This window comes from Hippopotamus amphibius, chromosome 2, assembly GCF_030028045.1.
Source record: "Hippopotamus amphibius kiboko isolate mHipAmp2 chromosome 2, mHipAmp2.hap2, whole genome shotgun sequence".
NCBI classification, from domain to species: domain Eukaryota; kingdom Metazoa; phylum Chordata; class Mammalia; order Artiodactyla; family Hippopotamidae; genus Hippopotamus; species Hippopotamus amphibius.
Window position 1 is genome coordinate 1,875,833 of NC_080187.1, and position 19,313 is coordinate 1,895,145.

The 19,313-nt window shown below is 67.1% G+C and overlaps 1 protein-coding gene across 1 annotated transcript in view; it reads right to left on the minus strand.

The window, feature by feature from the left end:
• KCNT1 (potassium sodium-activated channel subfamily T member 1) overlaps nt 1-19,313 on the minus strand; it is a 67,382-nt gene that overhangs the window by 8,175 nt on the left and 39,894 nt on the right. The window contains 22 exon segments of the mRNA XM_057722732.1: nt 2,777-2,888; nt 3,162-3,296; nt 3,391-3,462; nt 3,808-3,980; nt 5,207-5,312; nt 6,520-6,754; nt 7,064-7,302; nt 7,581-7,730; nt 8,529-8,637; nt 9,022-9,130; nt 9,262-9,325; nt 10,253-10,389; nt 10,722-10,738; nt 10,741-10,885; nt 11,970-12,150; nt 13,087-13,181; nt 13,691-13,774; nt 13,852-13,926; nt 14,068-14,127; nt 14,224-14,272; nt 15,616-15,672; nt 18,770-18,869. Coding sequence (XP_057578715.1) covers nt 2,777-2,888; nt 3,162-3,296; nt 3,391-3,462; nt 3,808-3,980; nt 5,207-5,312; nt 6,520-6,754; nt 7,064-7,302; nt 7,581-7,730; nt 8,529-8,637; nt 9,022-9,130; nt 9,262-9,325; nt 10,253-10,389; nt 10,722-10,738; nt 10,741-10,885; nt 11,970-12,150; nt 13,087-13,181; nt 13,691-13,774; nt 13,852-13,926; nt 14,068-14,127; nt 14,224-14,272; nt 15,616-15,672; nt 18,770-18,869 — 2,504 coding nt within the window.

Sequence of the window (19,313 nt, forward strand, 5' to 3'; positions counted from 1 at the left end):
GTGCGCGGGCTCCTCATTGTGGTGGCTTCTCTTGCTGGAGCACGGGCTCTAGGCGCATGGGCTTCAGTAGTTGTGGCACGTGGGCTCAGTAGTTGTGGCTCGCAGGGTCTAGAGCACAGGCTCAGTCGTTGTGGCGCATGGGCTTAGTTGCTCCGCGGCATGTGGGATCTTTCCAGACCAAGGATTGAACCCGTGTCCCCTGCATTGGCAGGTGGATTCTTAACAACTATGCCACCAGGGAAGTCCACAGAGCATCAGTTTTGAGCCGTGTTTTGCTGTTCTGGAAAGAACAAATCATGTATGAGCCACAGAATCAGAGCCGTGTGGCTCGATGACTCCAGGCCGCATCCTCCCACAGTGGCATTTAGAGCTCACGTCGCATGTTAAGAGGACAAATGGAGATTCCCCACATCATTAAATTGTCAGTTTCCCTTTACTCAGAGCACGAACGGTTTGAGAAGAAAAGAACCAGAATGTGTCTGGGGAGATTGCAGAGGAAGGAAGAGGCTCGATGTTTCAGTGGCTTCACAGGACTTTCCCGCTTTCTGAACAAGGGTCCCGGTTTCACACCATGTGCTCTGTAGCGGCCATGGAGGTGACAGCGAGACACAGGAACACACATGGACAAGCCCTTCTGAGAACCACGTGGCCCGAGGGAAGCAAGGGCAGGACTGGACGGGCAGCGCGGGCCCCGCTGAGGAGTAGCCAGTCCCAACGGGCTTCCGGCCGACGTCACTGTCACAGGTGCTGAGGCTGCTGGAACGATGATGCCACCAGGAGCCTGGATCCTGAGATGGAGTGGGGGGTGGGTGGGGAGACAGGCCAGCCCCTGGGAGGTCTTCCTGAGAACAACCTCCAGGGAGACGCGGACGCCGCCCTCCGAGCCTGAAGCAGTCCCCAGTGCCTGGGCAACCTCTCGGAAGCTGATCTGAATGCCAGAAACATTTCCAACGTTCCTTCAGATTCTACTCATTAAACAGGACCCGTCTCATCCAGGTCGTACATACAGTGCGATCCCGTCTTCCCTCCGCATCCTCAGCGAATCCTCCGTGTGCTACGCCTGGGTGTACTGGATGCTGCAATTTGGGTAACTTTTTTTTTTGGCTGCGTTGGGTCTTCGTTGTTGCACACGGTTTTCTCTCTAGTTGTGGCGAGGAGGGGCTACTCTTCATTGTGACACACAGGCCTGGCCCTGCCCCACGTGGGCCTCAGCTCATGTCAGCAGCAGGAGCTCAGGGCTGCAGCCTCCTGCGGTCACACGTGCTCACTTCCCGACTTCTCTCCAGGTCACAAACCACAGGCCCGGGTTCCCCATTGTGAACCCTCGAGGCGGGGAGTGGGCTGCCCCTGCCCCTGGAGGCCATGCTGCAGGCGAAGGCACGATCGACTGGTGATGCCTGCCACAGAGGAGGGAGTAGGAGGTGGATTTGTGATGTCTGCCGTGGGAAGAAAGGCGAGCGGGAGGACGTTTGCTGCATGTTTGCTGACTGAACTACTTTAAGCCCACCTCCCAAACAGGTGGGGGCACGAGGCCCGTGGGAACTGGGTTTGCTTGGGGGAAGGTGGCAAGTGAGGACCAGCGCCAGGATGTCAGCCTTGACCCCGCTTCTGTGCTGGTCATCCCTGCCCATGCTTGGGTCAGACTGGCCTGAGCACCTGGACACAGTCCGCTGGGGCTGCCAAGGCTGCCGTCAACGCCCACAGTCCTAGCCGCGAGCGGGTGGAGGCTCAGCTCATGGGCTGCTGCGAGGGGGCGCTTGGTGGGGCCCAGTGGGCTGTTGTGTGGGGTGCAGGCCAAGCCTCCTCGGGGGGCAGGATGGCCTGAGCTCCCCGGCTGCTGACTGAGGCCCCCGCTGCCATCCATGGAGCTCCAGGGCTGCCACGGGCCTCCCGTAGAACGCACTTCTGTTGTCCGTCCAGGTTCAAGGTGGATGGAACTCCCAGGCTGGCGCTCTGTCTGCTGTTGGTGGCCAGGACCAGCCTGGGCGGGTGGCCACTCGGGGGTCCTCCCTGGTGTGGCATGGGGTCAGCCACGCAGGTGCAAGCTGCCCTGACAAGGACCCGAGCCCAGGTCACAGGGAATGGTCACTGCTCCCGAAGGTGTGGCTGTCTCTGTGGCGGCCCACCTGCTTCCTGGTCTCACCCAGGGAAGCCTGAGCGCGGCCGTACCCCTCGGTGGAGGGCCGTGCTGCACTGACCCGGGCAGGGGGCTGGGGAGGGGCGGGGGTCCACAAATGTGCCAGGGTGGCATTATCAGGCCCTGGCAGGTCCCCGTGCCCCAGGCTCCACACCTGAGCCCAGCAGACGCCCTTCATGAAGCCCGAGAAGCAGAAAGCTGACTGCAGCTCTGCCTCTGCGCTGCTGTGTGACCCGGGCCAAGTCGCCCCCCTCTCTGATCCCCAGCCCCGTCTGTACTGGGATGAGCACGTCCCCACCGGGCAGCTGATGGAATGGACACGGTTCAGGCTTGGGTGTGGTGTCGGGGGTCATGTCACCTGGGTTACTCATTTCTGGCGAGAGGGGCAGCCTGGGCCCCACACAAGGCCGGGCCGGACCGTGCCTTAGGGGGCGATGTCCGCTCCTGGCCGAAGCCCCTGACGTCTCCGGGCTACACACGCACGAGCATTACGCTGGGGCCCAGCCCGCGCCGCGGAGCCCCCCGGCCAGAGGAGGGAGGGTGGGTGCCCAGGCCTCCCGCGGCCCCTGTCGCCCACTGCCTCCAGGCTCTGGTGCAGGCGCTGCAGCCCTGAGCTTGGCGGTTGGTGGGGCTGCTCACCTTTTCCAGTTTGGAAAGAGCCAGAGAGTAGCTGTCCTTGGCGCGAAACTGCATGAATCGCATGTTGGACGGGTGGGTGAGCTCCGTGGTGATGCTGAGGCTGGGGAAGAGCCTGGGGGGGGGGGGGGGGTGTGTGTGTGTGGTGGTCACGGCCGTGGGGTGGGGGCTCGGGGCGGGTGGCGGTCACGGCCGTGGGGTGGGGGCTCGGGAGGGTCTCTTGATTTGGCAGTGGGGGACTCAGGGAGGGTGCCCGGTCACGGCTGTGGGGCGGGTCTCAGGGTGGGTGTCTGGTCACGGCCGTGGGGCGGGGGCTCGGGGCGGGTCCTAGGTCACGGCTGGGGGGCGGGGCTCGGGGGCGGGGGGCGGGCACGGCCGGGCTGCTCACCGGAACATGGTCTGCACGTTGACGATGGTCTTGGCGTCCGCCATGTAGTCCTCCTCGGCGCTCATGGTGCTCTCCTTGTCCACCACCACCAGGTTGTCGGCGTAGACGATGCCGCAGCGCAGCAGGCTGTCCAGGCTGCGGGGAGACGCCCTTGGTGCCCCCTGCCCTGGGCGCCCGCGGAGGGGAGGAGGGTTGCGGGCAGGGGCCCCCCTGCCGAGAGGTGCCTTACTTGTCCACGGAGCCCTCCATGTAGTAGACCATGGGAAAGCAACAGATGGCCTCCAGGAAGTGGTGGTCGGGCCTGTGGGGACAGCAGGTCCTGGAGGCGCCCCCGCCCCCCGCTCTGCCGCCCGCCCCCACGCCCAGCCCGGCCCTGAGCTGGGCGAGCGGGGGCCCCAGGACCGCAGCGTGGGGGACCCAGGCGCCTTTAGAGGCCAGCGGGCCTGCTCTTTATTGTACCCGAGGGGAAGCCGAGGCCTCCGGGGGCAGGACAGCCGAGGCTGGACCCCAGGCTCTGGACCGCCGGGCCTCTGCGGGTAGAGGTGCTGGGGGTAGGCCCCCGGGGAGGGGCTGACAGTCGTGGGGGCCCAGGAGGGCGAGGAGAAGCCCTCCCTCCCGAAGGTTTGGGGCACCCGCTGCGCCTCACTTGTTATCCAGCAGCAGCACGACAGGGTTGAGCTCCCTGCGGGGCCGGTAGTAGGCCCGGAGCGGCACGAGGAAGTTGTACAGCCCGTTGCCCGCCGTCTCCGCCGACACGATGATCAGCTTGTTCTTGAAGCCGTAGGCCTTGGCGTCCTCGTAACTGTTGTGCTTGCAGCCCTGCGGCGGGACGCCGGGATCGACCACTGCTGGCCGCGGCCCTCGGGGACGGCGGCGCGGTGTGGGGGGGGGGGGGGGGGGGCGGCGCTGCGGTGAAGTCCGTGGCCACATGGTACCTGGTCGCCAACCACCTGGCCTCACAGGGCCACAGGCCAGCAGCCTGCCACACGGAGCTGGGCCCGCGGCCGGGGGCCACGGTCTCAGCAGATGTAGACGTGGATGGGCGAGCTGTGCGTGTGTGTGTGTGTGTGTGTGTGTGTGTGTGTGTGTGTGTGTGTGTGTGTGTGTGTGTGTGTGTGTGTGTGTACGCACACTTTCTAGCTCTCTGCGCTGAGAGGCTCAGATACAGAGCAGCGGTGAGCACATCAGGTGCCCAGATCTTCTCCCTAAGCACAGTTTGCACTACAAGGAATCAGGTTTCTTGAGGAGTGGCTGCTTCCAGGACTAGAGTGGGGCAGGAACAAGATCGGGGGGCAGGGGGGACCACGGGTTCAAAGGCATGGACGTGTTCAAAGACGAGGGGACACATCGGAAGGACTGGGAATCTGGCCTGAGGGCCCACCAGCAAAAGTATGTGTGTCAAAGCCAGCGTGATCCGTACAGAGTGCCGACGTAGCCGTAACGACCAGTGGGCTCACCCTCTGAGTGAAAGTGCGTCCACGCTGGGGTACACAGTGGCTGAGGAAGGGGGACAGCTGACACAGGCACGGAGGGGAGTGGAAACGCGTCGGGGGAGCTCGGTGAAGCGCGGCTTATGTACCTGCTCCCCAGGCCTCGCCCCCCATGTGACATCCTCACTGCAAAGAGAGACCGGGTGGGCGAGGCACCCGTACCACGCGCTCTAAGGCAGCATCACAGGCAGGCCTCCAGGAGGACGCAGCGCCTCTGGGTGGCCCCGTGTCCCCCCCCTTCAGGGACACTACACCAAACCCCAAACACGGAGGCCCAGAGGCCCTGGATGGGGTGGGGGTGGGGACCGTGCGGATGGAGGGAGACACATGGCAGGATCCGGACCGGCTCTGGCTGGAGAGGGCAGCGAGGGCTCTGGGGCAACCAGGGCAGGTGGACTGTGGTTATGAGAGGGCGCCCTCGCGTCAGGAAATGCACGCGGATGCTGGAGGGAGAGACGTGCTCCCACGCCAGATACAGCCGTCGGGGAGAGGGGACACGTGTCCAGGACGTCCCCGGCACGTCCTTGCCGCTACCCCGACTTCGCTGTGACCTACCTTGTCCAGCCGCAGGCAGCAGAAGGGGGCTTTCACGGGCAGGAGGTGGCACAGAGTGGGGGAGCTGCCGATGTAGGGCGAGTTGGGGGGGTAGCCCTTCACGTACCTGGGGGTAGACAGGACCCTCAGCACGGCCCTCACGCCCCGGGCGGCCACACGGGGGTGCCAGACCCCCGCAGACCCGACTGGGCTGCACACCCCTGCCCACCCCCCCCAGGAAGCCCCAGGACCCCCACTGTCAGCCCCGCCAGCCCAGGGTGGGGTGGGAAGGAAGGCTGTGCCCAGGACTGCTGTCTATTCCCCCGGGGTCTGGGTGAGATTCCATGCAACACACACACGTACACACAGCTTACAACAGGCCTGGAACCCACGGAAGAACCTTAAGGGGCTCTGACGGCCCGTCGCCCCCTGGGGACCCCAGCCCCCCAGCGACGGGGCAGGCGCCGGCCCGTGGCCCCTGCTCCACTGGCTCCCCTGGGCTGGGCTGGCCTCCCCACAGGCTGCCCCTCGCCATCCCCACGGGGCCCAGCACGCACGCACGGGTGGTCACCCTGCTGGGGGTTGGCCCCCCGGCAGCCTGGAGAGGGGCGGGCCTTCTGCTCTGCCTCCCATGGGCTTAAGGGACATGGCAACGGAGGCCAGCCCACCACCTGCCCCAGGTGTGCAGGAGCCCTGCGGGCCCCCTTGATCTCAGAGCTGGTCCCTGGCAGCCTGTCTGTAAAGCCTGTTTACTCTACCCCAGGGGCAGAGTGGCCGCCGGGACAGCCCAGCTGGGAGGAACAGGCCGTGCAGGCCAGCAGCTGGCCGTGGTGCTGGGCTCAGGTACCGCCTGTCTGTCCTGGGTGAGACCAAGTGGCCGAGCCTCGGGGACACTAGCGTCTCGTCCATCTCCTAATCGCAGAGGGAGACCTGGGCCCAAACCCAGGGCAGCACGATAGCTCGGGATGTGCCAGTGGCCTCCCGGCCTGGACAGCACCTTGCCCAGGGCTCCCCTGTCCGTGACCTCTGCAGGCCAGGCTCAGAGGCCAGCCACCCCTGCCGAGCGGGCTGTGGCCCTGAGGCCTGTCTGCCCAGGGTGCAATGGGGGAGGAGGAGAGGTGAGGGCGGGCACTGCTTTCCTGTCCACAAGCTGGGTCCCCAGAAGATTGCACTTGCCAAACAAAGTCTCTGGAGAAGCCTCTTTCAGAGCATGGGGCGAGGCCCAGGACCAGCGCTGCTGGCCCGCCTCTTCCTGGGCACCGGGCACTCACGTGCTGCACCTCCCCCCTCCTATCGAAAGCATCTATCCTCCCCCCACCCCTGGGGTCACTCACTCCACCACGGACGGCCCCTCATCGTCCGACGGCGTCATCTCGTCCTCTGACTGGTCACTCAGCAGGTCGCAGGGCAGCAGGGTGGAACTGTCAGCCACCTCCAGCACGGGCGCGATGCTGGGCCGCCGGCTGCCCGAGCCATTCTCCGTGGGGAGCGCCAGCTTGCTGGCCCCGCCGCCCCCGCCGCTCTGTGCCGGCCGACACTCTGTGTTCTGGAGGTCCATGGCCACTGTCCCTGGAACAGAGTGGCTGAACTTGGCTGGCAGCCCCTCCCTGGCCTGTCCTGGGGGCGGGGGTTCCCAGGGCAGAGGTGGACAGAGGCTCCCAGCGACCCTCGACGCAGGCGGTCCCACCCGGGCAGACACGCGGACACGCTTGCCGACAGAGGTCCCCCCAGGAAGGCAGGGTGTCCCCACAGGACAGCTGTGCAAACGGAGGCCCAGAGAGACGGGCCTCGCCTGGGGTTACGCTGCAGGCCCGAGGCCCTGCGCCTCTGGGTGGCCGCCCGCCCGCCCGCCCTGCAGGGAGCTGGACGCGGCCTCACCCATGGAGGCGATGACGCTGTGCACCGGCAGGCGGGGCGCCCCCTCGTACAGCCCCTGCCCCGCGAAGCCCTTCTTCTTCTGCTTTTCCTCCCGCTTGAAGATGAAGGCCGAGTTCTCCTCCTTGGTGATGTTGATGTAGAAGCAGGTGTCGGAGGCGGCCAGGATGTGCCGCGGCCCCGGGTTCAGCAGGATACTCTTGTTCTCCTCCCGCTTCAGGCCGATGAGGCACACGCCGTACCTGGGGGACCGGGCGGGGGCTCGACGGGGCCCAAAGCTGCCCCTCCTGGGCTCCTCGGGGGCCGATGGGCGCTGCAGGCCTCCCCTCGTGGGTGTCGGGACCCCGTCCCACGCGACCCGAAGACCCACCGAGGGCAGCCTCCGGGAGCGCCGCCGGGTGGGGGGGTCTCAAGGCCGCGCGGGCGCGAGGTCCACCCCGAGGCCCCGCCCACCCGGCCCATCGCGGCCCCGAAGCCCCGCCCAGCACTCCTCCCCGCGGCGGGACCCAGGCGGCCGTACTTCTTGTGCGCGTGGAAGGCGGCGTAGGTGAAGCTCTTGCCCTCGTACTCGCGGAAGAACTTGCTGTCCCCCATGCGCACGTGGTAGACCTCGTTGCCCGAGCAGCGTCCGTACATGCGCTGCCACTGCTCCGGCGAGTCCTGGCCTTCCCTGGGGCGCGGGGGGGGCGGGAGGTCACCCCCGCGGCGGCCCCCGCCCAGCCGGCCTGCGGGGCCCCCCACGTGTGGCTTCTGCCAACGTGACCCCTGACCCTGACCCCGCCCCGCGTGGCTGAGACTAGATCCGGGTGGCCTGATAGGTCCCTGGGCCAGTTTTAAAAAGCTGTAAACATAATTGGCTGATTTGTAGGGGGTGTCAAAATGTTTCAGAGTCAAGACTGGCCTCTGTGGCCTGTGGGTCCTCCCGGGAGCCCTGGGCCACGTCCTCCGCCCCGCCCGGTCCCTCTCCTAGGCCTGCCCAGGCCCCGCAAGGAGCCAAGGCCACCCGCTGGGGCCCCCACACCCCAGCCTGGTCTTCCCGGAGAGAAGACGGCACCCCTCCTCTGTGCCAGGGCAGCCCCTCGCCTTGGGCTCTGCCTGGGACCCCAGCCCACGCGCCGAACACCAAAGGCGCCTTCTCCCACAAGCCAAGCCCGCCGGCCCCAGCACTGTGCCTACAACCCTGGGCTCTCCCGCCCCCTCCCCACGGCCCTCTGCTCGACGGTGGGCCCCGCCTGCAGTCCCAGCAGCCCCAGGCCGCCCCCAGCCCCGACCCCTCGCTTGGCGGGGCACCCCCTGCTCCCTCAGCTGGGTGCCCGGTGGTCACCCTCCGCGGCATCCTCGCCGCTTCCCCGGGCCTCACCCCCTCCCATCACAGGTCTCCTTGCCCCCTTGCCCCCCCCGACCCCCGTCTCCCTGGCAGCGCACTGCGGGTGCCGTGGCGGTGGCCGTCCGGGGGGCAGGCACTCACTGGCCGCGGGACGTGTGCACCAGCAGGGTGATGAGGGTGGAGGTGGCCGGACAGATGCAGTTCAGGGCCAGCATGGCGTACTTGCACTCCTCCTCACACACCACGTGCTCTGCGGGCGGCAGGGGCGGGGTCACGGTGCCCCCGGCAGACGCCCCCTTGCCCCCCTAGAGTCCCTCCCTCCTCTGCTGCGCCCCACCCCTGGGAGCCTGTTCATTCCCCTGGCTCTCTGTGCTTGTCTCCCGGCTTGGCTGAGAGCTCCAGGGCTTGGGGGGGGGGGGGCGTTCACCTGTCCCCCAAGTGTCCAGCACGGGTCTGCGCGCCTGGCCCCCAGATGCGCGTCAGACGGTGCTCCCGCCCCTCCCCCGCCCGCGCTGACCCGCAGGGGCAGAACCTGCGCGGGCTCTGCCTCCACCCCCCACCCCCACCCCCGGCACGCTTACCTGTGGGCACACAGGTGCCGCCCCCCCCCCCCCCCGCCCCGGGTCAAATGTACCTGCAAACTTGACGTGAAACTTGTTCTCAGGTTTGAGAATCTGGACGTAGAGGGGACAGTTGGGGGCAAAGTCCTTCACGGCCCAGGCGCGCAGGATGGTCTGGTGGTCCTGGGGCGGGGAGGCCGCGGTCAGTGCTGACGGGCAGCAGCAGGCTGGGGGAGGGGCTCTGCCCCCAGGCGCCCCACCCCCGCCCGCGCTGGCCTGTGGGCAGGAGGTGGGAGGCAGCGGGAGGCACTCACCGCCGCGGTGCGGTCCACCTCATTTCGGCTGCTGAGGATGAAGCAGGCCTCCCCATTGTCCATCCTGCGAAGCACCAGAGCTGAACACCACCAGGACCACCCGGGGTGCTCCCGCCTCGGCCGTTAGGGGAAGGCGTGGGCCTTATCGAGACCCCGCCTCACTCTGACCAGCCCTGGATGGGCTGAGGATGGGCTCCCACCAACCCGGGGAGGGGGCTGCGGCCCAGAAGGGGGGGCATACTTGGTGACAGGTGCCGGACCCCGCCCACTGGCCTGTCTCCTCCTGGGACAGGCTGCCGGAGGTCTGGGGATGACCAGTTCCGCTCCCCTCATGTCCCCCAGAGCCTCTGGCTGCAGAAAGGGTGGCCGAGGAACCGTGCACACCCCAGGGCAGGGGCACAGGCGCCTCCCACCCCATCACCCTGCACCCCAACTTGTCCCCGTCCGGGGCCTTGATTCCCAGGTGAGCCTGTGGGGCCCGGGGCCCAGGGCTCAGGGGGTGGGTGGGTGGGGGACCCTGGGTTGGGGACCCGGGTGCTGGGTCTCCTGCCCTGTCGGTCTCCATACAGCCCGCACTTCACCACAAAGGTTGCGTCAGGCTCTGGATAAAATCCTGGCGGATGGGGGCGTCTCTGGGGTGTCTGAGGATGCGCTTCAGCAGATTCTGGAAAGTTCCCTTCACAACTCAGCCTCCTTACCTCAAGTCACCCTGTCACCTTGTCTTTAGGAGAAGACCCGCCCACAGCCTCAGGCTGCCCGCCCCCACCCCCCACCGCCAACCAGACAAACGTCCGGGCATGTGGGAGAGGAGGCTGGGGGGCTTGCCGGGCCGGCTCCGCAGGGGGCAGCGGGGGGCCTGGCTCGCCTGGGCGGGCGGCGGGCACAGAGGGGGCGCTGCTGCCCGCCTGATGGCCTCTCCCTGGCCGGGCCGCCGTCAGGGCCGCCGCTCAGGCCGGCGCAGGACCGCACCCTCACCCCCGCCGGCGCTCACTTGGCCCGCATGAGGTCCTGGTCCTTGAGCGCGGAGCCCTGGAGGTAGATGACCCGCTGGGACCACAGGGGGATCTGCAGGACCCTGCGAACCTGGATGTCCATCTCGGTGGGGCACAGGATGACCACGTAATAGTCCTGCGGGCAGGATGGGGTCAGCCCCCGGCAAGCTCACCGGCCCCCGCCCACCCGCCTTCCTGGTGCTTTCACACCCGTCGCCTCTCAGAACGCCCAGCCTTTCTCTGCGACGGCGTATCTGGCAGGAGGGAAAGGCAGGACCCCACAGACCCTTCCCCGTGTGGGAGACCGCCGGGCTCGGCCGCGCGGGCAGGGAAACCCAGGCCGCGACGGCTCAGGGGATCCTGGGCCCGGGTCCGCAGCCGGGGGTGGGGCCGTGGGCGGGGCCTCACCCGCACCTGGGGGCGGGGTCTCGCCCGCACTTGGGGGCCGGGCCGTGGGCGGGGCCTCACCTGCAGCCGCGGGTGGCGTAGAACTCATTCAGAAAGTCCATGAGCAGGTCGATCTTGAGGGAGCTGACGCAGAGGATCACGTGCTTCTCCGTCTGGGCCCGGTGGCGGCTGTAGTTGCCCCCCGACTTCTGCCGCTCCATCCACAGGTAGACGAGCTCCTCAAACTGCAGGTAAGATTGTGTGAGCGCCAGGTGGCCGGGGGCTCCGGGAGTTGCGACAGCACAGAGCCAGGGCGCGCGGTTGGCAGCACGTGCCGGGCACGGAGAGTGGAGGCCGGAGGAGGCAGGGCGAGGATGGAGCCGCGTCCTAACCAGGTCTCAGAAGACCGCGGGTGTCTGCGGCGCAGGTCACGTAAGGGGTCAGGTGGGGGCGCAGTGGTCGGTCCAGCAGTGTGTGGGGTGGTGAGAGCCGCGGCAGGCCCAGCTCCCCGCCCCAGGCGGCCAAGCGACCACTTAGTGGATGCCAAAGTGTACACTCTGGACATCCCGGTAACCATGAGGCCTTCAGGTCTCCATCAGCACCTGAGACACGTTTTGGAGAAAGCTGGACATGTCTTAGGAGATTCTCAGCCACAGAATTAGGGACCCAGACTCCTGGCGTGGAAGGAACACTTTGAGAACTGTGGTTCTGAGCCCACGTCAAGGGTTTGGGGCTGCCGTCTGGGGGTGCCGTCCACCTTGGCCCACACTTCCTGGCTGTGAGCTTTGGGCCCCCGTTACAGCCACAGTTAGGTGCCTCCCCTGCCCCGTCCCTGTCCCTCCAAATCCTGAGTGTCCACTGTGGGGTGTGACGTCCCCCAATCCGTCCTGATCTCCCCCTGGGCCTTTCCCTGCCCTCTGAAGGGTTGGGGGGGTGGGGCTTGCAACCGCTGGCCCCCCGCTCCAGGCCTCTACCTTTCCTAAGTAAACACCGGTGGGGTCCCACACCGCCCCCGCGGTGGCGCAGCCGGCCAGACTGGCCTTGCTGACAGCTGACACGTGGTCCCAACAGCCGCTGCTGCACCGGCTGAGGGCGCCTGACGCCCAGCCTGGGGGAGACCCCGGCAGCCCCTCCCACTCCGCACTGCACAGGTCCTGGGGGGCTGTCTGAGAACGCCACCCTCACTGTCCTGACGGCTGCGGGCCTCACGAGTTACAGACCCCCGGGAGGCCCCGGCACGCCCCCGTGGAGCGGTGTCCCCCCGCCCCCCGGCCCTGTCGGGATCCCGGCGTGGCCCCCCTGCTCTGTGCCCCCGTGGGCGGGGCTCACCTGCAGCGGGAGGACCACGAGGGCCACGCAGATCATGATGACCACCAGCAGCTGCGACGGCCAGATCTTCGGTGTCACGTCTCCGTAGCCCACGGTGGAGAAGGTGACAATGCAGAAGTAGAAGGACGTCAGGAGGGACAGGTTGTCGCCCGCGCGCTCCAGGTGCTGGATGCCGCAGGTCCTGGCACCGGGTTGGGGGGTGGTGGGCGTCAGCCACCCCGGCTCCCGCGGCCCCGACACGGCCCCCCAGCCTGCGCCCGAGCCCAGCTTGGCGCTTCCCAACCCCGGCCTGTGGAGCCGGCCCACCCGCATGTCCTCCGGGCCTTCCTTTCCCGCCCGCAGCTCTTTGGAGGCCCCTGGGAAACTGGCCGGGAGCGCGGAGGCAGCGCCCTGTGGGTTCAGGGTGGGCGTGGCCACCTGGGCCGTGAGCCCCTTCCTGCCACCCGCCTCGGAGCTTGTCCTCACCCTGGAGGTCAGACGGCACGGGGCGCATGCAGCCCCTGCCCGGCAAGAGCTGGACAGTCCTCCTTCCCACACCCGTGGCCCCACGTCCCGTCCCCAGACTGGGAGGTGCCGATGGCAGGGTCTGGGGGGCCCACAGCACACGCCGTGGGGCAGCCCACAGCCGTGCTCAGGGACCCTCCCAGGGTGGGCGCGCTGGCCGTGGGGAGGGGCAGGCTGAATGACCCTGGAGTTGCCTGCCCTGTGGACGCCCCATCCTGCTCCGCTAAGGTCTGTGTGTGTGAGGTGCGTGGGGGCGGGAGGTAGGAGGCACAGGGCCTTGGGACCTGTCCGTGTCCTCGCCTGGGGCACGGGCACACGCAGGGGTGGCGGGCTCTCCGCTCCAGGCCCCCCGGCTGCTCCCAGACCTTATTCTCAGCTGGCCCTCGAGCCCAGGGTCCCCACCCGGCCAGGAGCCAGGGTCCCCCTCCATGCTGTCTCCCGGGCCCCAGAGGAACCAGACTCGGGCAGCTCTGGTCTGGGACGGGGGCTCCGAGCCGCCTCCTGCCCCTGTCCGGGCCGCCACCCAGCACCCCGAGGCCCCTCCCGGCCTCTTGGCCACGAGAGCCTGGCCCTGGCCTGAGGCGGGCTGCGCGGCCACCTGGCGGGGACTCACCCCGTGAAGACCAGGCACAGCAGGGTGCAGAAGAGGAGGAGGACCTGGTTGAACATGGCCGACTGCGTGCGCAGGATGGCGCGGTGGAAGTCGTTCTGCGGGAAGTGGCGCCGTCAGGGGCAGCCCCACCCCTGGGCACAGGCCAGAGGCCGCGACCTCAGCACTGTCACCTCACTCAGCAGCCGGGATGGGGTTGCCAAGGGAGCCTGGGCCGGGGGTGGGGGTGGGGGGCGCCCTGGGTCTGCGCTGCCTGCCGACACGGGCCTTGCTCAGACCTCAGCACAGGGTCTGCCGGTGGCCCTGGTCTCACGGCCCCGCCCGCCCTCACTTGCACTGTCACCCTTTTTCTCCCTCAGCCACGATTCCAGGGTCAGGGGCAGGCCGGGTGACCCTCCCCGGGCATCAGGGCTGGGACTCCGGCTGGTCAGGAAGGAGGCGTGACGGCATCTCTGGTGACAGACGTGTGTCCGCTTGTCAGCCTGGCCTTCTGCGCGCCAAGGGAAGCTGGCCAGCTCTCTGGCGGGCCAGGGCGGTGGGGGGAGGGGGCAGAGGCGAGGCGGGAGGGGCGGGGCATGGGCGGGGTGGGGGCCTGGCCCTCGCTTACGATCATGTTCTCCAGGGCGTGCTTGGCCAGCCAGCAGTTCAGAAACACAGGGATGAACAGGTTCCGCAGCGGCGGCCAGAATATCTGCGGAGGAGACGGGTCAGGGACGGGGGCCTTGGCGGCCCGCCCCGCCCCCCGCCCCCCGCCGGCGGCTCACCTACCGTGATGATGAAAGGCAGCGTGCTGATCATCTCCAGGACGAAGCACACGCGGAAGATCTGCTCCCAGATGTTGCCCTGCGGGGCCAAGGGGTGGGCTTCCGAGTGGGGGGTGGGCGGGGCCACGGGGGTGGGCACGGGGGTGGGGCTGGGGAGAAGGAGGAAGGAGCAGGGGCCCGGGGGGGCGGGGCAGGGGCGGGGCCGGGGCGGGGCACTCACTTTGTAGCTGAGGTAAATGAGGAGCATGGTCTCCAGGAAGCTGATTATGGCCACGGTGACCTGGCGTGGGAGGGGCCGGAGCCTCTGAGTGGGGCGGGGGGAGGCAGGCCCACCTGGAGCCACACCCGCGCGCCCCCCCCACCCCCCGCCACTCACCTGAATGGCCCACAGAGCCATCTTCCTCTCCACCCACAGGATGGGGGCCCTGGGGAGAGACGGAGGTGAGCCCACCTCACAGAGGGCAGCAGCCTTGCCCTCTCGGGGTGGGGGGGTCGAGAGCAGGGGGGAAGGGGGGCTCCCCAGCAAGGGAGGCCCCCAGGAGGTGGCTGTGAGGCCAGGGCCTAAGCGGGCTGCCCCGGGGACAGGCTGCAGGCTCGGAGGCCCCACCCGGCCCAGGTGGCCTCCTGTTCTCATCCGGGCTCCCCAGGACGGGCTCCTGTGCCTGTCCCTGCGGGTGGGGGGGTGGGGCGGTGTTGCCGGCCATCCACACTCGGGTTTCCCAACCTCAGGTTCTCGCCCATGAGCCGGCAGGGCTGCCGTGAGGGGAGTGACGTGGGGGCGTGTCCCTGCCCAGACGCAGCCTCTGGACAAAGGTTGGGGTGAGACGAGCAGGAAGGGCTGGGTGGCTGAGCTCAGCGCTGGCCCTGCCCACCCTCCCCAGACAGAGCCAGGCTCCAGATGGCCAAGGCCCTGAGCCCCGTGGTCTCCTGTGAGGCGCCAGGGCCCCCCCTGCAGTGCGGGTGTTGGGCAGAAGGACAGAGACTCTGCAGAACCCAGGCCCTCGGGGCTGCGTGGGTGGGAGTCGGCGGGGCTCAGAAGCTGCCCTGCCCCCAACTCAAAGTTGCAGACCCGAAAAGGAGGGGCTTCCAGGGCTGGGTGTCCCATCTGCCCCAACCCCCTGTGCCTCCCAGCACAGGGCGGCCGGGCCGCAGGGGGAGCAGCTGGGAAGCTGGGAAGGGTGGCCCGGGCTGGGCGAATCGGGTCTTGCCGCTTCGAAGGATCAGGATGGCTCTGGGCGGGGGTGCGGGGGAGGGGCGTGGGTGCAAGAAGAAGGCCGAGGCGGGGCTCTGGGTTTTGGGAGGCTGGAAGGGAGAAGCCTCCACCGAGGAGGCGGCCGAGGCCCTTGGACACGTCCTAACCTCTGGACCCGGCAGCCCTGCTGCTTGGGGGTCACCTCCCGCTGCCTGACTGTGGTGCCTGCTTTCTCTGGGTGAAGGGACATGAACTGCAGAGGCAGCGACTGATCCTCGGACAGGCCCTCCCTGCGTCTCTCCTCCCACTCGCAGGGCTGCGAGAGCACCACGGCAGGGGGCTGGGCCAAGCCTGCTCGTGGTAACACCTGCTGTCACTCTTCGGTTGCTCCTGGGGCCTCAGGGGCTGCACTCCGTGGGGTCACCCCAGCGCTGCCCACTGCTTGGCCAGGGCCCCAGGATCCCAGGAGGCTCACCGGCTGAGGCTGGGCATCTGTCCTGCGGGGCCAGGCAGTGTCACCCTCTGTCCACCCCACCCCATCAACGACTCTGAGCGGGAGCTGGGAGGCAAACTCACCAATTGATCTCGGAGGATGACTCATTGAAGGTGTAATTCTGCTTCGGGCAGCCCCAGCTGTGGAGAGACAGAGCTGGCCGGGCCCGGCCCCTCCCGGCACCGCCCCTGAACGGACCGACCCTTCCCAGGGTTGCCACTGGCTCAGATGGGCATCTGTATTCTAACACTAGGGGATAAGGCAGCCTGCTCCCACGGCGCAGAGGCTGCCCGGAGGGTCTATAACCGAGGAGGGGGAGGAGGGGCAGGAGGAGGGGCAGGCCAGAGGAGGAGGGGCAGGCCAGGTGAGGAGAACACAAGAGGGGAGCCCAGGAGGCAGCTGGGGATCCACCCGGGCTGCCTGCAGGCTGCCAGGGAAGAGCTGTGTGTGGCTAGAGGTGGACCGTGGAGCACTCAGGGCCTCCTGGAGGCCAGCGCTGCCAAAACGAGGCTGGACAATGCATGTGAGACACAGAGAGAAAGCCAAGCTCCTGCCCCGTGGTGCCAACTCCAAGGGGCACGTCCCTAAGGCACTGCTGAGGACAAGCCTCCCTAAGCCACCTAGATGCCTGCCACTGGGAAGGTGGCAGGGGCGTGGCGGACGTGCTAGTTCTGCCCCAGATTATAACCAAAGCCAGGATCACTGGCAAACAGGACCTCACTCTCACAGAGCGCCACGGTGACAGGCGGCTCCCTCTTCCTTTCTTCATAACTGACCCATTGCCTCCTGGGCCTGAGCCTGTTGCAAACTCAATACCCATAGAAGTTGCTGGCCACCCCCCCATCCACCCACCCACCCATGCATCCATCCATCCATCCATCCTTCCATCCACCCACCCACCCATCCATCCATCCTTCCATCCACCCACCCTCCCATCCATCCATCCACGCATCCATCCATCCATCCATCCATCCACTCATCCATCCATCCACTCATCCATCCATCCATCCACGCATCCACCCAGCCTTCCTTCCATCCATCCATCCATCCATCCATCCACCCACCAATCCACCCACCCACCCACCCATCCATCCATCCTTCTATCCACCCACCCTCCCATCCATCCATCCTTCCATCCACTCATCCATCCACGCATCCACCCAGCCTTCCTTCCATCCATCCATCCATCCACTCACCCAGCCTCCCATCCATCCATCCATGCATCCATCCAACCATCCACTCATCCATCCATCCATCCATCCATCCACTCATCCATCCATCCACTCATCCATCCATCCATCCACACATCCACCCAGCCTTCCTTCCATCCATCCATCCATCCATCCATCCATCCACCCACCCACCAATCCACCCACCCACCCATCCATCCTCCCACCCACCCTCCCATCCATCCACGCATCCATCCAACCATCCACTCACCCATCCATCCATCCATCCATCCATCCATCCATCCATCCATCCACTCACCCAACTATCCGTCCGTCCGTCCGTCCATCCATCCATCCATCCATCCATTCATCCATCCATCCACTGAGCCTGCCTGCCTTCCTTCCTTCCTTCCTTCCTTCCTTCCTTCTTCCCATCCATCCATCCATCCACTCACCCAACCACCCATCCATCAATCCATGCGTCCTACCCATGCATCTAACAGCCCCCTCATCCACCCATTCGCTCTCCCACCCACCCATCACGTGCCAGGTGCTCTGCAATGAATACAACAGAGCCAGTCCCTATGGGGATGTAAAGCCAGGTGCCCCAGATGCCTCTGGGAGTGGAAGAAGGTGGGATGAACTCAGGAAAGTGCTTTGAGAGTCAGTTAGAGCCCTGGTTTTTCTGCTCAAACCACTATGGTGGGATCTGCCCTCCCACACTTGGGATGGAGACAGGAGGTCCGTTTCTCAGGAATGGGGAGAGTCTGGCCTGGGGAACCCGCCCCAAGCTTGCACAGCGAACTTTCACCCTTGCCTCCTTCCCACCTCAGCCGGCAGGAGCCCAGCGGCCAGGCCTCACCCTCCAGGGAAGAGGGGAAGGATCAGCTCTGAGGAGCCGGGCAGATCCAGAGGACGGTGGTGACAGACCACACACCCTGACTGCAGGGCCCTTAGTGTGAGCAGCTGGACGTTTGAGAAAGTCCCCTCACCATGAGCCCAGGGGAGCAGAGACTGAGCAGAAGAGGAAAATGTAAGAAAGGAGAGGGTTTCAGACAAACCCTAGTGATGCTGACAGCACGGTGCCTGCAGGTGGACTGACACTTGGAGATGAAGAATTCTCAGAAAGTAAACATGAGAGTAGAAGTGAAAAGCTCTGGGGAAACCCCCAGAAAGAGCAAAAGAGGGAAACGGGAGAGAGAGGACCGTTCCAGAGCCTTCCAGAACCCCACATCCAGGTACAAGGGGGTCCAGAGAGCCAACTGCAGACGAGCCCAGCCCTGCGTGGACCCGGCTCAGTGTCCACTGGGACCAGCGTGGTGGTGAGAAGTGCCACCCCAGATGTCACCGAGCCGTGCCAGACACGGGCACAGAGAGAAGGCCCCGCCAGCTTCAGGGGTGAACGCTGTGCTGCCCCCCAGCCTCGTGCGTGGGAGCGCAGGGCAGCACCCTCGCACAGGACGCACCCCCCACACACCCGGCTCTCCGCCAGCTGTGGGCCCTTGGGCACCGCAGGCCGGAGGCGCGGCAGGTGTTTCCATGGCTCTGCTGGGAAGCCACGTGGCACACGTTCCGTGTAAGTGAAGGAGAGGCCATGGGGCCGGGAGGGGCAGGTGGAACCGGGTGGAGCCCCAAGAAAGGGGCAGAGACCCCACAGGGCTCACATCCTGCCCTCACCGAGGCCTGGTACCCCTGCCTGCCCAGCAGGGGCTGAGGGAGCCAGAGCCCCTCGCTGAGACCCCCACGCACCACTGGGTGGGCAGGGAGGGGGCATCCCATACCCTCAAGGAGAGGTCTGTCCAAGTCCGGGAGCAGCTGCGAACAGACACTGTCCACAGCAAGGACGCCCTTTTACCCGTGCTGAGCCAGCTGGTCAGCGGGAGCCTGAGGGTGGCATCCCGGCCACAACTCCGTGGGGGAGGATGCTAGGTGGGGTCCCGTGGGGGAAGGAAGGGCTCCCCAAGGCCCTGGGCATGGGGCACGGGGCACGGACCCCTGTGCGGACCCCACTGGCCTAACAGCAGCGGGCCCACAGGAAGGCGCCACCCTGGGCCCGCAGGTCACCCACCATCCGATCCCCAGGGCCGGGTCGTCCAGCAGGACGCGGACCATGTACAGCAGGCAGGTCAGCAGCTTCAGGGAGAAGTTGAACAGCCGGATCCTCAGGCCTGCGGGGGGGCGGGCTGGGGGTCAGGGCTCCTGGACCGGCTGGGGTCCCCGCCCGCACTCCTCCCTCTGTACCTGGGCCTCCCCACCGGGCTGCCCCGCCCGCACTGACGGGGTGGCTCTGAACTGGCGGGGTTCTGCTGGGCCGGCCTCCGGGAGGCTCCGCCCCACCCGGCCTCACTGACGTGGGGCAGAGTTCCCAGAGCTGTTGGCCCCCGTGGCGGACCTGGGGCGGAGGGGGGGCTTTGAGGGAGCGACCGACAGATTGACGGACCAGGACCCACGGGTACCACCTCCGCACCACATCCTGCATCCCAGGTGGCCAAGTTCCTGCTGGGAAGGAGGGTGGAGGGAGCCTGCAGTGGGGGGGGGGGGGGGGGGGGGGGGGGCTACACGGAGGGGCAGGTCCTCACGGGGTCCCTCCACCTCCCGCCACGGAAGGTGGT